Raw genomic sequence first — 14,539 nt, 5'->3', positions numbered from 1 at the left:
CCAAGGGAAAAAAAAAAACCTCTTTCATTGTTTCAAACTATGTCATCCAACAGCTATCAAACCAAAGAACATGATAAAGAATTAACATGCCCTTATTATTACTGGAACTATAGTAATGTTTTACAAAAAAGCATCTATCAAATACAAACATTTGTACACAAAGTACACAGATCAAGCTTAGTATGATTAATACCATACCATCTACACGTAATTCATGCTAAATTATTAAGACATTCTTTAAATTAATAGGTGAAATAACTAAGGGAAAATAAGAAAAAAATTCATAGCTCTGAGAAAACAGTGTAAAGAAAACTCTGTGGGGAGAGGGATAAATTGGAAGACTGGGATTGACATATACATACTACTATATGAAAAAATAGATAACTAATAAGAACCTATTGTATAGCACAGGGAACTCTACTCAATACTCTGTAATGACCTATATGGGAAAAGAATATAAAAAAGAGTGGATAGGGCTTCCCTGGTTGAGAGTCCGCCTGCCGATGCGGGGGACACGGGTTCGTGCCCCGGTCCAGGAAGATCCCACATGCCACGGAGCAGCTGGGCCCGTGAGCCATGGCCGCTGAGCCTGCGCGTCCGGAGCCTGTGCTCCACAACGGGAGAGGCCACAACAGTGAGAGGCCCACATACCGCAAAAAAATAAAAAGAATGGATATATGTATACGTATAACTGATTCATTTTGCTGTACAGAAACTAACACATCATTGTAAATCAACTATACTACAATAAAAATTAATTTAAAAATTGTTAACTAGTTCTGTACTCAAATAAAAAAGAGGGACGATAAAATAAAAAAAGAAAGAAAACTCTGGATCAGAAGCCACATTCTTACAACCAGCCACTGCTAAGTTATTGCCAAGTGACTAGTCCCACGTCTAGACATCCATGTGGCAGTGAATAAGACTGAATATATGCTGTATTTAACCAGAAGTTATCACATAATGTTACAGAATCATTTTTCTTTTTCCTCTCGGGACCTGGCATTTGATTTAAACAGTTAAACACCCAATGTGTGAATCCATAACCTGGTTAACAAAATAAATACACCTACTTGAAATAAATGAACACAGAAGTCCTTCAAACTTCATCACGCACTCCTGGTATTTATCACATGGTTGTATAATTAACTGTGTATGGGCTTCCTCCTCCCTCTCTGAGCCAGCTCACATCCCCAGTGATGCAACAGGAGCTGACACATTAATCCCAATTAACTGTGGTAAAATAAAACAATGACTTAACAACACACTCATTTTCCGCTCACCTCACATTCTTGTTCTCTGGCTGAACAGGGTTCACTGTCTCCTTCAGTATCCGTCTCAGAGTCATCTCCCAAGCTAATCACACAAGCATAGGGACAAGGTTCCTGTTGGGGCTCTGAAACATAGTCATCGTTTCCAATTTCCAAATTGCTAGAACAGCCTTCGGTACTCAGAGTACTTATGAAAGGGCAATTGACAGAACTCAACGTTGTGAAAGTCCTCTGACCCGGTTCTGGGCTCTCACTAATCCTGATACCTAACCAGGGACACTCAGACCGTTTCTGGGAGTAGATCTGTTCTGAGCCATCTTTGGCCACGGCAGGTGATAACTGCATTTGGCAAGGAGAGTCCGTGCTGCAAATGTCACTCCAGAAGCCTTTCGCTAGGTGTTCGGCCACTTCTCGTTCCACGCTACTCAGATCACTCGAGGCGAGGCTACTATCTTCCCTGGGGCCAGAGTCAGATTTCAAATCTTGACTCTCACCGAAAGTCTTCTCCTCTCGAACATCTGAACCTGACAAAGGCTTTTCTGTTAACACTGTCGTGTTTTGCATACCAGCAAAATTCAAGTCACCATACTGGTCATACGTGTGTAAAAGAGACAGAGAATAGAGCCCATGGGGATCTGTAGAAGTGGGGGGAAAAGGAGTCGCTTCTGTTTTTCCTGATGGGCACTGAGAAGCAGGATCTTTCTTCTTGGCTTCTTCATGTTCCATTGCTAATTTTCCTTCTTCACATTTTAAAATCACCTGCAAATCTGCACAGTCCTGGATTCCTCCCAGACACTCATTTTCAGACGTCTCATTTGGCTGAGTAGAAGAAGTGTGAATGTCTTTGACACTGGATTCCACAGTGCGGACTCTGTCAGTTCCAAACGCTTTTTGGAATTTTCGGTATTTGGGGCATAAAGATGGCAGAGCCAGAGCAGCATCCTTTGCTAAGCACATGGATTCACATGTTTGACTGGCACTGTCTTGTAGAGGGGGAGATACTTTTGCACTGCCTTGATACCTACGCAGTTTACAGTGAGGAGTCTGAACATTTTTATTTTCCAAAAATTCCTCCACCTCATCAATTTCTAAATCCCTCTGGTCCAAAAGTGAAAATCTAAAATCTGGTTTCTGACAGGGTGATGAGAAGCATTTTTTTCTTGGGCATTCTTGCTGGTCTGCAGTGGAGTCCAAAAACTTGTATTTGAGAAACTGAAAGCAGGATTCCTCAATATCAGGTACACCTAAAAATTCCACACACTTGTACACTTCATCCACATTGTCCTTACTTAGTATCAGTTTAGCAGTGTAGGCAAACTGAATTAAAGGTTCAAATCCTTTAACTGTCACCTGTTAATATACAAAATAAAAATAAATGCATCACATGAAAGCCATCTAGTAGATAAGTACAAGAGAAGTAGGAGGGTGGCAAGATGAGTAACCTCTTTACGATATTTACAAAACGGGTATTTTAATTTGGTAAGAAAAAATATTCTTCTAGGAAATGTAAAGCTAAGGGAATCTAGAAAAGCATGCTTCTCACATCTTGTTCATTGGGACCACACCCTTCACTTTATAGACTCCACTCTTAATGACCCATGGAGTATGATTTACTCATATGAGGTAAAGATATAAACATTACCACAATTTTCCACATTAGCTGAAAGAAATCATCTATGGAATAAAGCAGCATGGATACAATCTGCAACACACAGTCAAGTGCCAGGTGTCTGTTGCCATCCCAGCCCCATGTGGTCACTATATTCCAAACAACTATAAACTACAACTGCTATAAACTACAAAAGTGAAATTTTTAAGGATGGAAAACAATATATCCAAGGCACTTAAAGTAGTCCTGGTCCATGGTGAATGCACAGTAAATGGTAATTATTATCTTTATTTCATGCCAAAAATTTCTAATAAAACTTTTAAAGATTCAGATTTAAAAAATGATCTAAGTGAAGGTCTAAAACTCATGCCCAGTACTGTTTTAGCAAAGATCCATGGACTCTAGGTAATAAAACTTTTCAGCAGAAACTTGCACATTTACACTGAACCTGCCTCTGCAAAGTGAGGGGCAAATGAAACCAACTGTAGTGCAGGGAAAGCCTCATTCTGGGCACAAAATACAAAATTAATATTAAAACACTGAATTCCCATAAGAGTGATCAATATATAATTTTTTGTGATCTTCTTAAAATACTGCTAAACTGGGAGTACTTAATTAGCTTTTACATAGCTAAAATAAAAAATAGCAACACCAAATACTGATGAAGATGTGTAGAAACTGGATCACTCATGTATTGCTGGTGGGAATGTAAAATGGTGCAGCCACTTTGAAAACCAGTTTGGTAGTTTCTTTTAAAACTAAACATGCAACCACCCTATGTCCCAGCAACTGCACTCCTGTTCTTTTATGCCAGAAAAATGAAAACTCATGTTTGTACAAGTGCTCACAGCAACTTTATTTGTAACAGCCAAAAACTGGAATCAGCCTGATTTCCTTCAGTAGGTGTATAGCTAAATAAGAACTGGTACACCCACCCTATGGAATACAATAAAAAGGAACACACTACTGATGCATACAACTTTGATAAATCTCAAAGGAATTATGCTAAGCGGAAAAAGGCCAATCCCAAAAGGTCACATACTATTATGATTCCATTTATATAACATTTTTGAAATGACAAGACTTTAGAAAAGGACAGATTAGTGCTTGCCAGGGATTAGGAGTGGAGCAAGGGGGTAAGGGAGAGCAGACAGAGGGCAGGAAGGAAGTGGGTGTGATTATAAGAGGGCAACACAAGGGATCCTTGGGTGGGTGCTGAAACTGTTCAGACTGTGGTGGTGGATACATGGACCCACCCAGAAAATGAAACTGTATAGAACTTCATACACACACACAATTTAGTACAAGTAAAACCAGGGAAGTCTGAATAAGATGGGTGAACTGTATTACTGTCAGAATCCTGACAGTTGTGATATTGTACTATAATGTTGCAAAATGTTACTATTAGAAGAAACTGGACAAAGTGCAACAAGGGATCTCTCTGCATTATGTCTTACAGCTACATGTGAATTTATAATTATCTCAATAAATATTTCAATTAAAAAATTTTTAAATAAGTTAAAATAATCAAATTAGGCTTTTAAGACAGTGAGTTACACAATGATCTTTTCAATTTGTCACTATGATGAAACACTTCAAATATATGAAAATTTGATTTACATTCAAATTAGAATGAATGAATGCATATACACACACATGCATGCATATACCTTTCCTTCCATGCACATGAATCACATTTTTCTCTACTTGGAAAGTCATATTAAGTAATTTGAAACTACAGACCATAATAAGGATATCTCCATTATGATACGTGTTGCTACTTTTTAAAAAACAATGGCTAACCTATAGTTGGCCCTTCCTGTCGTTGTCTTGGTTATCATATTATTTGCTCTGACCTCTGCCACAGAACTGACAACCTTTTGCTTCCCCAAACTGTAGCTACAATTTCATGTATGTACGCACGGCCAGCGATAAGGTAAACTGTAGACTTAGTGTCATCACAGAGCAGCCCCCACACACCTGTCGTACACACAGAAGTTGTACATACTTTGTCCAAATTCCTTTTAACAGCTTCTAATGTGTGTCCCAATGCCACAAGGCTCAGCATTCTTCTAGCTGTAGTTACTAATGAAATCAAGCAAGCTGTTATAAGAGTCAGTGTATACCCAGCACTCCTGCCCCAGAGAGAGGTCTCTTGCAGGCAGGATGGTAACAAGGACTTAAATATCTAGGTGCGTGAGCTCCACAACAGCTGCTGGGCGAAAGGTGTGTAAGGGCAAGGCTCTATAAGTATGACACAAAATCACCTTTCTTCTACCAACGCACAGCCACAATCTCAAGAAGAAAGGGAGAGAAAGAACACTTCTGGAGTACCTAACAGCCACATGTAGACAAAATGAGGAGGCTGGAATGCATAATCTTTTAGGTTTCCTCCAAATTCTAAAATCCTTAGCTAACAGCTGCTTGAAAAACTAACAGATCTGACAACTCTGACCCATAGTGAAAACAATAAAACTAAGCATCACAGGGAGGCTGTCACCTGCAACTCACTCCCAACCCATATCCATGAGGGCGGGTCCTAGAGAAATGGATGTTTTAGAGAACCCTAATCCCTGTCAGTTTCCCACCACAGAAAAAGGTCCGAAGGGAGAGAAGAGCACATGGTATGGCCTCTCCCAGCATGGCCTCTCTGAATGTCTGTAATCCACTGGCTGGGTCGTTTCATTAAAAATAACAATGGGGTGGAAGTTCCCTGGCAGTCCAGTGGTTAGGGCTCTGTGCTCTGCCGAGGGCCTGGGTTCTTTCCCTGATAGAGGAACTAACATCCCACAAGCAGCACAGCACAGCCAAACAAACAAACAAATAAATAAAATTACAGGGGGTCAAGTTATTCAACTGCTCAACAAATATTCACGCACATCCAAAGTTAATCGTTTTACGTGTAAAACGTCATCATTTCTAAGAAGAAAGTTAAAGCAATGTGCTGTTGCACAAGCCGGGAACTGCTCCTCGGCCTGAGGACGGGGAGACTGGGTCTTCTTTTAACTTTATAAACCAGGAGAGATTTAATTAAGTTAAATTGAAATCAGGACGACCTCTCCTACCTCTTCCGGCAGAGTGATGCGCAGGTCGGCGTCGGCCTGGCCCGCGAGCCTGGAGTGGAAGTAGGCGCTGCAGGCAGCCAGCACGGCGCGGTGGGCGCGGAAGGGCTGGCCCTCCACCAGCACCGTGACGTCACACAGCACGTCCTTCCGGCGCTGCTCGTCCAGGCTGCGCAGCACGTGGCCGCTGTGCACCGACGACTCGTAGGCGAACACCGCGTTCTCACCCAGCGACATTCTGCGTCACAGGTGGCGTCGGGAGGGTCCGAGAGAGCATGCTTCTGACAGTCATTAATCCTGCCAAGACACAGGCCAAGTGTCACTTGCAGAAAACCTTGGTAAAGAGGTTTGTTAAAGTGACACTAGCAAATAACGATTAAAATACTCATCACTAAAACCCAAGTGAAAACAACAGCCTCTCGAGAGCCTGGAAGCATTTATTCACTTTACCTCATTTAAAATTGGTTCTTGATAAGGAGTTTTCCTAACTAATTTTAGGAAAAATGTTCTTAGGGTGAGGGAGGGAAGACCTTTCTGAAGCAAGGATTTCAGGGCTCTCTGAAAATGAGACATTTTGTACGGAGAAAATAGCTCCAAAGAGCAAACAGGGCAGCCGAGAAATTTCTAGGTGGCATCCCAATCCTGTTGCTTTAAGACATTAATGGGCGTGCGTACAGATCACCAGAGGTCACACTTTGGGCTTCAGAACAAGGGACATGTAATACAAAAGGTAAAGTCCCTCCAACATGAAGAAGAAAAGGACTTCCCTTGATTGAAAGCCTCAAATCTGTCAGGCCAGATCTTAGTAATGAGTCTTTTTCACACAACAAGTCTTACTTGACACGACAAAATGTAGGCAACAAATAGGACTACTCTACCGTTAAGAACATAGTTTACCATACACAGAAACTCTTGGTTTTCTCAAAATGCTAAAACATAAGAGAAAGTTATCAAAAATGTATATTTTTTAAAATACATACTAACATACAGTAGCCTCCAAACTTTTTTTGATCCATACATACTACTGGCAAAAAAAAAGGGCAGCCCCAATATATGTATGTTTGTCCATATATTTCAGACATGTACCATTCTTATATATTACATATGTTATAAAACACACAGAGGCTGAATGTAAGAGGTTGAAAGAGAAGCTCTAATATTTTCTTCCGGCCCCCAATGGCCAGCAGTGAGCACCCCGAGGTGTGTGTGCACACCCCACCATGGCATGGCAACCACAGTGGAGGCTGAAAAGCTCCTCACAGGGGTCATCCCTGTGTCGTTCACTTTTGCTCTTCTGACACCTTATTCACTGCCTGAAACGTGAAGGTCCACACATGTTCAGTGACTGAATAAATGTTACTGTTTTCAGTTGCTATACTCCAAACAAAAATGAAAGGAGAAGTAAGAACTACTAAAGTTCAGACAGACCAGGCCCAAATCAAGGGTGAATTCCACCTCAAAGACAGGGTGTCTTAGTAACAAACACATGAAGTGCATCCATGAATTCTATTTCACTTATGTGTTTATTTTTAAGGTGCTCATTATAGCTGAAATGTTGAGTTCCTCAGAAATAGTCAACTACAGTAAAATCTCTCACTATGTGGTTAAACTCTACCGAAGGTCAAGAATCACAACCTATCATTTACTGATTCAGCATACCACATGAAATCATAGCAACTCTAAAATCATGTCCTAGGACTACCTCGACTTTTGGGTTGTGCTCATAGGAGAGGGTAGTAAATTCCCTTTAGCAATGAGTCTTAATATTTCATCTATCAACACAAGGAATTAGTGTTAGGAGTAGTGGGGAGGAACCATCATTCAAAGAAATTATGTATCTTGTGTGTGTGGTACCACACAGACCACTGCCCTCCACTTTATCTGAAACTGTATACCCTCCCCAGGCGAGCCAGATTCAACAGCTGACCACATGCCTTGCTATGTCCCTGCACAAGTCCCCAGCCTCCTTATTCTTTCCTATCCTCTGCCTTGCAAACCCTTAAAACTATACAAATCTTACCCTCCTACTCTGTTGGTGGTAATGTAAATTGGTGAAGCCACTATGGAAAACAGTGGGGAAATTCCTCAGCAAATTAAGAATAGAAGTACCATATAATCCAACCATTCCACTTCTGGGTATTTATCCAAAGAGTACGAAAACGCTAATTGGAAAACATATACACACCCCCATGTTCAGTGCAGCATTATTCACAATAACCAACACATGGAAACAACATAAATGTCCATCAATGGATGAATGGATAAAGATGTGGTATATATATATACAATGGAATACTACTCGGCCATAAAAAAATGAAATCTTGCCATTTGCAACAATACAAATGGACCTTGAGTGTATAATGTTAAGTGTAAATAGTCAGATGGAGAAAGATAAATACTGTATGATCCCACTCATATATGGAGTCTAAAAGAAAACAAACAAAAACAAAATAAAATTTGTATATACAGAGAACAGACTGCTGGTTACCAGAAGGGAACAGGGTTAGGGATGAGCAAAATAGATGAAAGTGGTCAGCTGTATGGCTGGTGATGGATGGTAACTAGAGATTTAGCAGTAAGCACTTTGTAATATACACAGATGTGGAATTATAATGGTAAACACCTGAAGGTTATATAATGTTTATATACCAATTTTACCTCAATTAAAAAAAAACTATATTGAAAGACACTGAGGAACACCTAAATAAATGGAGAGATATGTTCACATAAAACAAAGACCAATTCCTATACCTTCACTCTAGAGCTGCTGTTAGGCCACATGTGTTTGTGTGGCCCACTGCCACCAGTTTGCTCACTACTTGCCTCAAATTCAAGAGAGAGAATTTACTCTCGGCTCAACCCTCCTGTTGAGCCGTTTTCTGTGACAGGTTCGCTCATAAGTTGGTCAGCTTGCAGATCTGGGCCATATGCCAACACCAAGTCCCATCAGCTGCAGCTGAGAATCGGGCAGTTAACAGCCACCCGGGACGTGGGACTCATCGCTGACACCTCCCACACTCGGCCCCAGTGTCCAATCTCTTACCGAGACCTGGTGCCTCGACCTCTTACAGCTGAGACCCATTTGTCTCCGTCTACACTGCCACAACTCCAGTCCAAGCCATCACACTGGCTCTTGCCTAGACAAATGCTGTTTATCCTCTTGCAATGTCTTACAAGCTCACACATGTACAAATATATAAAATGAAAAGTGGCACAAAATTTCACATATCAATATTTTATCCTTACTAGTGCAAAGTAGTCTAATTTCTACTCTGTTCTATTAAAAAAATAATTCCAGTTGTGATCCACTCAAATTTCAAGAACCAATAATGGACCATGACCTCATACATTGAAAACACAAGCCCACTGGCTAACAGAACAGGGTCTAGAATCATACGCTGTCTGGGTTCAAATCCCAGCTCTGCCACTTACTCACTATACGGCCTTGGACAACCTGCTTAACCCTTGCTGGGTTGGGTCTTGTTTTCCTCACCTGTAAAACAAGGATAACAGCAACACTTCACTGGGTTGTTGTGAGGTTTACATGAAGAAAATGAGGGTAAAGGGTTGAACACAGTGGCCCAAAGCAAACAAATTATAAATATTAGCTATTAATTATGATGATAATACAAATAACAAAAGCCTCAGCCCCCTCAAGCCCCTCTTGATCCTCTCCAATTTATTCCCCTATATCAGTGTCTCCCTTGCTGAAAACCCCATGTCTTCCAAATTTCTTATGATCAATTCTAAATCCTTAGCATGCCCTCCAGACCTGCCTGGTTGGGTTTTCTATTAATCCAGCCTTGCCTCAAAAGCCTTTGTCTCTCTCTCTCACTATTCTCCAGCCTGACCTTCCTTCCTTCTCGCCCAAAGGCACCAAGCTCCTTCTAACCTCAGGACCTTTGCACATGCTCTCCCCACTCCCTGGACTTCTACTCTTCAGCTGACTAACTCCTCACCTTTAGATCTCAGAGTAAATGTCAAAACCTTGCCTGACTTGTTCTCTGCCATAACTCAAGCATGTAACAGAGTACCTGGCCCAATGCAGGTACTTGCTTCTGAACAAATGACTTGGCATTTTTAGTATAAACCCAGAACCCCAATCACCTACATCTTCCAAACACAGCGCAGTCAGCTATCCCAATACATAAGGGAATAATGCCGCTGAGCCACGTACTCAGAGAAGATTCCTTGGATAGGTTTTCCAGAGTCAGGAGGAGCAAAAGGGAGGCCCAGCTCTGGGAGCAACTGGCCAAAGAAGAGCAAAGGTTGGCAACTATAAACACAGCCAACACAACTACCCGAACTTGGCCTCATTAGCATGGAGCACTACAAAAAGTTGTTCTGAAATTCCATTTTCCTAATTCTGAAAGCCATCCAAGTGGTCAATAATCCAATTTTACCAAATAACAATAACTAAGTAATGACTAAACCAGGTAAGAATGGCACACATCCTTCTAACATCTGTCACCTTCTATCATTTTTCAAACCTAAACAGTAAGATATAATACCCCCCCAGAGCCTGCCAGACCTAAAATTCTGTTAATTTCTTAACACCAAATTCAGATTCCTATGTCACACATGAATTTTTCTATATTCTTGGAAATAGAAACTATTGTTACAGTTCAAAATAAAGTTCACGGACCTGAGCAAATTGCTGATTCATTCAGTAATGCTGATAAAGGATGAACAGGCATTTTAAAGCTTCCTGCATCTCAATTTGGAAATAACTTCTATTCTCTGCTCAATATACACAATATAAACTTAAGTTTTAATAGTTACTTCTTAATGTTTTTGCTTTCAAAATCATTTTTTAAAAGAAACAAGATGATGTTGCTTTATCACATTTCAATAACTTTAAAGATAATGTACTTAAAAAAAAAACTTTTAAAATCCTGAGGTGAATATTGGATCATGGAGCCAGACCTATAATGCTTCATAACAGAAATTCAGAATAAAGATGAAGTTCCACGTATACAGAAGAGCTGGACGTTTATTCATCTCAAGTCTCACAGGACTTCATTGTTTTTTAATTCTCAATGTAGCAGGGCACAGGGAGTAACCTAACACCAAGGATTCATATAAAAAAGACTATCACCTGAACATCCTTCATCTTCACTGAACGATGACAAATGTTCTTTTGACAAGTGCCTACCTGTGCCACATAATAAACTAGATGCCGTGAAAACACTAACAAAAGACAGTCCCTACGTTCAAGAAGAACACAACCTGGAGATGTTCAAAATGAAAATGGTACTTTGGGGTGAAAGAGACGACAATGATCACTATAAACAACTTCCACAGGAATGTAGGCATTCCTAAAGGTATTTGCAGTAAGACTTCAAATAAAAACTACTTTTTGGTCAATTCTCATTTAACCATAATATTCAATTAATGAGAACGACTATTTTCAAAATAGTTGTTAGCCAAGGAGGTGCGTGTGTATGGCTGGGCATGAGAGACTGGTGACCCTGGACATCAGAAATGGCACAACAGGCAAATGTCTCGGCCTTTATATAAAGGCAGTGCCCTTCATCTGCAGCCTGGGCGAATTCCTCCCAACTCTCCTCCTTCTTTCTTGTGGCCATTTGGAATTTCTGCCTTTTTCTCCTTATTGCTTCTGCCTGCCACCACCCATTATCCTGTCAATTACTTTTGCCTCACTCAATTTCAGGGCAGGGTCTTTGAAAAACAGGCAAATTCTTCCTACCACGCCACCCTTCTTGGCTCCCTCTTTAGCTTCAAAATCTGCTAAGCCAGTACCTGTTACAATATACCCAAGATACCAAGAGTTTAAGTGTTCTTAAATTAGGTGAGCCTTATCTTCTGTTTTTCAAGAGGATGGCAAAGACCAAACAGTATCGTGTGTTTACACCCTCAGTCCTTTATCTTTTCTTTAAAGGCCTTTAAAAAACGTTTTTTAATTTAAGGTGGAGATGCTCGTAGGAAAGAATCTTCTTAAAGATAAGGGCTCTTCCTGTTATTATCCCCAATTTTGAAAGAACCTTAGCACCAAAAATTCTATGGGAGCTGAAATCACAGACAATAACTTAAATCTGCATTCTTCCAATGTTCTAAGACCTGACTTACCAGCCAGAAAGAGCCAGTAGGAATAAATCAGAACCAAGATTTGCTCTTTTCTTTAATCATCTGCAGATCCTAAATATCACGCTTGTTTAAAGTGTATCTGATAATCACATTTTCTAAATCCACTTCTCTCAGCCTTATGAAAAAAATCTTAAGTATGACTGGATAAGGTACATGGATGCACATACCAAAAAAAGCTAAAGGAAAACAGAAAACGTAAGTTTGAATTAAGGTAAATAGCACAAGTGCTTATAGCAGCACCAAAAACGATGACATTGTGTTTTAAGGACTTCTACAGTGACATATGGGAAAACAACCTGACAATCTATGTTAAAATTATGTAACAAAAGATGCTATAGCTTTTTTAAAAATGGAGGTGATGGGGTGAGGGAATCACTACAACTTTTGCAGCTCATGGTTATTACAACAAATGTGAAGTTCCATAGAGAGAAAGTTGGATTTTTTTCCATTTACTTTTCCTATTATTGAAAATTACATATTTAATCATGGATCTTGTTATACTTACTTGGTCTAATTCCATATGTGAAATTATGAAGGTAAAATTATACTTAGAAGGGAGAAGTTTGAATGGTTACAGAAGTTTACAGTTGTTTATGGACTCACCTGGTAACAGATCAGAAACAAAAGGTTTTTTTACTTCCCAAACAAATTCAAATTTGTTAACTTCTGGGTAATAAGTTTAAAATAGCTTGGAAGGGAATAAAGGAAGAAAAAAGGAACACAGGAAATCCAAGTACCAGAACTAAAACAAGAGTAACAGATTGTTCTGTTATACCTTCTTACTACAAAAAATTTAAGAAACAATGAAGTCTTTTATTTGTTTAACAGATTTGGCAGCGATGTGATTCTTAGTAGGACTGTTACACCTCAATGGAATATGACTATGTTATGAAAACATGAACTAGCAACTAGAATTGGCTTATACCGGTACAGCTTATTTACTGAATTATATATTTTCTAACATGCACTTGTCAGTCACTATTTCATTTATCAACTTAGAGGTATGATTTTCCTTGAATGAACTGCACTGTTTAAAGCAGAGCATTTAATGAGTTTTGACACTTGTATATGTGAATAAAACCACCACCACAATCAAGATAAATTTCCATCACTTCTCAAAATTCCACATGCCTCTTTGAGGTCTCTCCCTCCTTGTTCCCCTGGCTCCAGGTAACCAATGATTTGCTTTATGTCACTGTCGATCAGCATGCATTTTCTATGATTTTTATATAAATGGAATCACACATTATGTACTCTGGCTTCAGGTTTCTTTCACTCGGCTTAATGACGATCAGGTTGCGGACATTAGATGTTTGGGTTTTTTATTGCTGAATACTATTCCATTATATGTATGTACCACCATTTGTTTATCCATTTAATGGTAGATGGACTTTTTATTGTAATAAAGATGGAGGACAACTACATTGTTTCCAGTTTGGGATTATTGTAATAAAGCTTCAGTGAACATCTGCATGGACATTACTTCATTTCTCTTGGGTAACTAAATACCTAGAAGTGGAGAAGCGGAGTGATATGGTGGGTTTCTGTTTAACTTCTGAGAAACTGCTAAACACTTTCCAAAGTAATTGTATCATTTTCATTGCTACCAGCAGTGTATGGCAACTCCAGCTGCTCCACATTCTCACCAACCTTGGTATTGTCTGTCTTTTTAATCTTAACTAACCTAATAAATATACAGTGGTATAGAGCTGTGGTTTTAGTTTGCATTTCTTGATGGCTAATGATGTTCGGCATCCCTACATATGCTTACAGCCCATTTGTATATCTTCTTTTGTGAAATTTCTGTTCAGTTCTTCTGCCCATTTTTAACTGGGCTGTCTACTTCTTGAGTTGTAAGAGCCAGTAGAATTTTGATTAGAATTGCAATGAATCTACACAGCAATTTTAGGAGAACCAACATCTAACAAACTGAGTCTTCTGATGCATGAACATGGCATATCTCCCCATTTACTTAGGTCTTCTTTAATTTCTCTCAGCATTATTCTGATGTTTTTTAGTAAAGAGGGCTTGCATATCTTTTGTTAAATTTATTCCTAAGTATTTTACGGTATTTTGTAGATACTATAAACGGATTTGTTTGTTAAACTTCATTTTCTGGTTTTCTGCTGCTACTATGTAAACATAGTTTTTTTTTAATATTAACCTTAAATTCTCTGCAACCTTACTTAATTCTTATTAGTTCTGACAGTTTCTTTGTAGATTCCTTAGGATTTCTATGTACACAATCATGTCATCTGCAAATAGAGACAGTTTTACTTCTTTCCCATCTTTACACTTACTTCTTTTTTCCCCTTATTGCAACGACTGAATAGTGAGAGTGGTGAGAAAGGGCATCCTTGCCTTCCTGTAAGGACATTTTTCAATGTTTCACCATGAAATATGATGTTAACTGTAGGTTTTCTAAGCTGAGCAACTGATGGGCAGAAAGGGGGGGTGTACTAGTTACTATCCCAGTTAACTTAGGACTC

At 39.5% G+C, this 14,539-nt stretch overlaps 1 protein-coding gene across 8 annotated transcripts in view; it reads right to left on the bottom strand.

Moving 5' to 3' along the window:
- Positions 1–14,539, bottom strand: part of BACH1 (BTB domain and CNC homolog 1) — an 81,098-nt gene that overhangs the window by 16,352 nt on the left and 50,207 nt on the right. For 7 of the 8 annotated variants that reach the window (XM_033856006.2, XM_019922446.3, XM_033856007.2 and 4 more), the window contains 2 exons: positions 5,946–6,239; positions 1,284–2,621 (listed from right to left, as the gene is read on the bottom strand). In XM_033856006.2, the coding sequence (XP_033711897.1) occupies positions 1,284–2,621; positions 5,946–6,179 (1,572 nt within the window). In that variant the 5' untranslated portion in view covers positions 6,180–6,239. Of the gene's footprint in view, positions 1–1,283; positions 2,622–5,945; positions 6,240–9,374; positions 9,420–14,539 lie in introns of those variants that run through there. The other variant, XM_019922449.3, reaches the window with a different exon arrangement.

The sequence above is a fragment of the Tursiops truncatus genome, chromosome 4, assembly GCF_011762595.2.
Source record: "Tursiops truncatus isolate mTurTru1 chromosome 4, mTurTru1.mat.Y, whole genome shotgun sequence".
NCBI classification, from domain to species: domain Eukaryota; kingdom Metazoa; phylum Chordata; class Mammalia; order Artiodactyla; family Delphinidae; genus Tursiops; species Tursiops truncatus.
The sequence above is the reverse complement of the archived record's forward strand: the minus strand, read 5'-3'. Positions and strand labels throughout refer to the sequence as shown.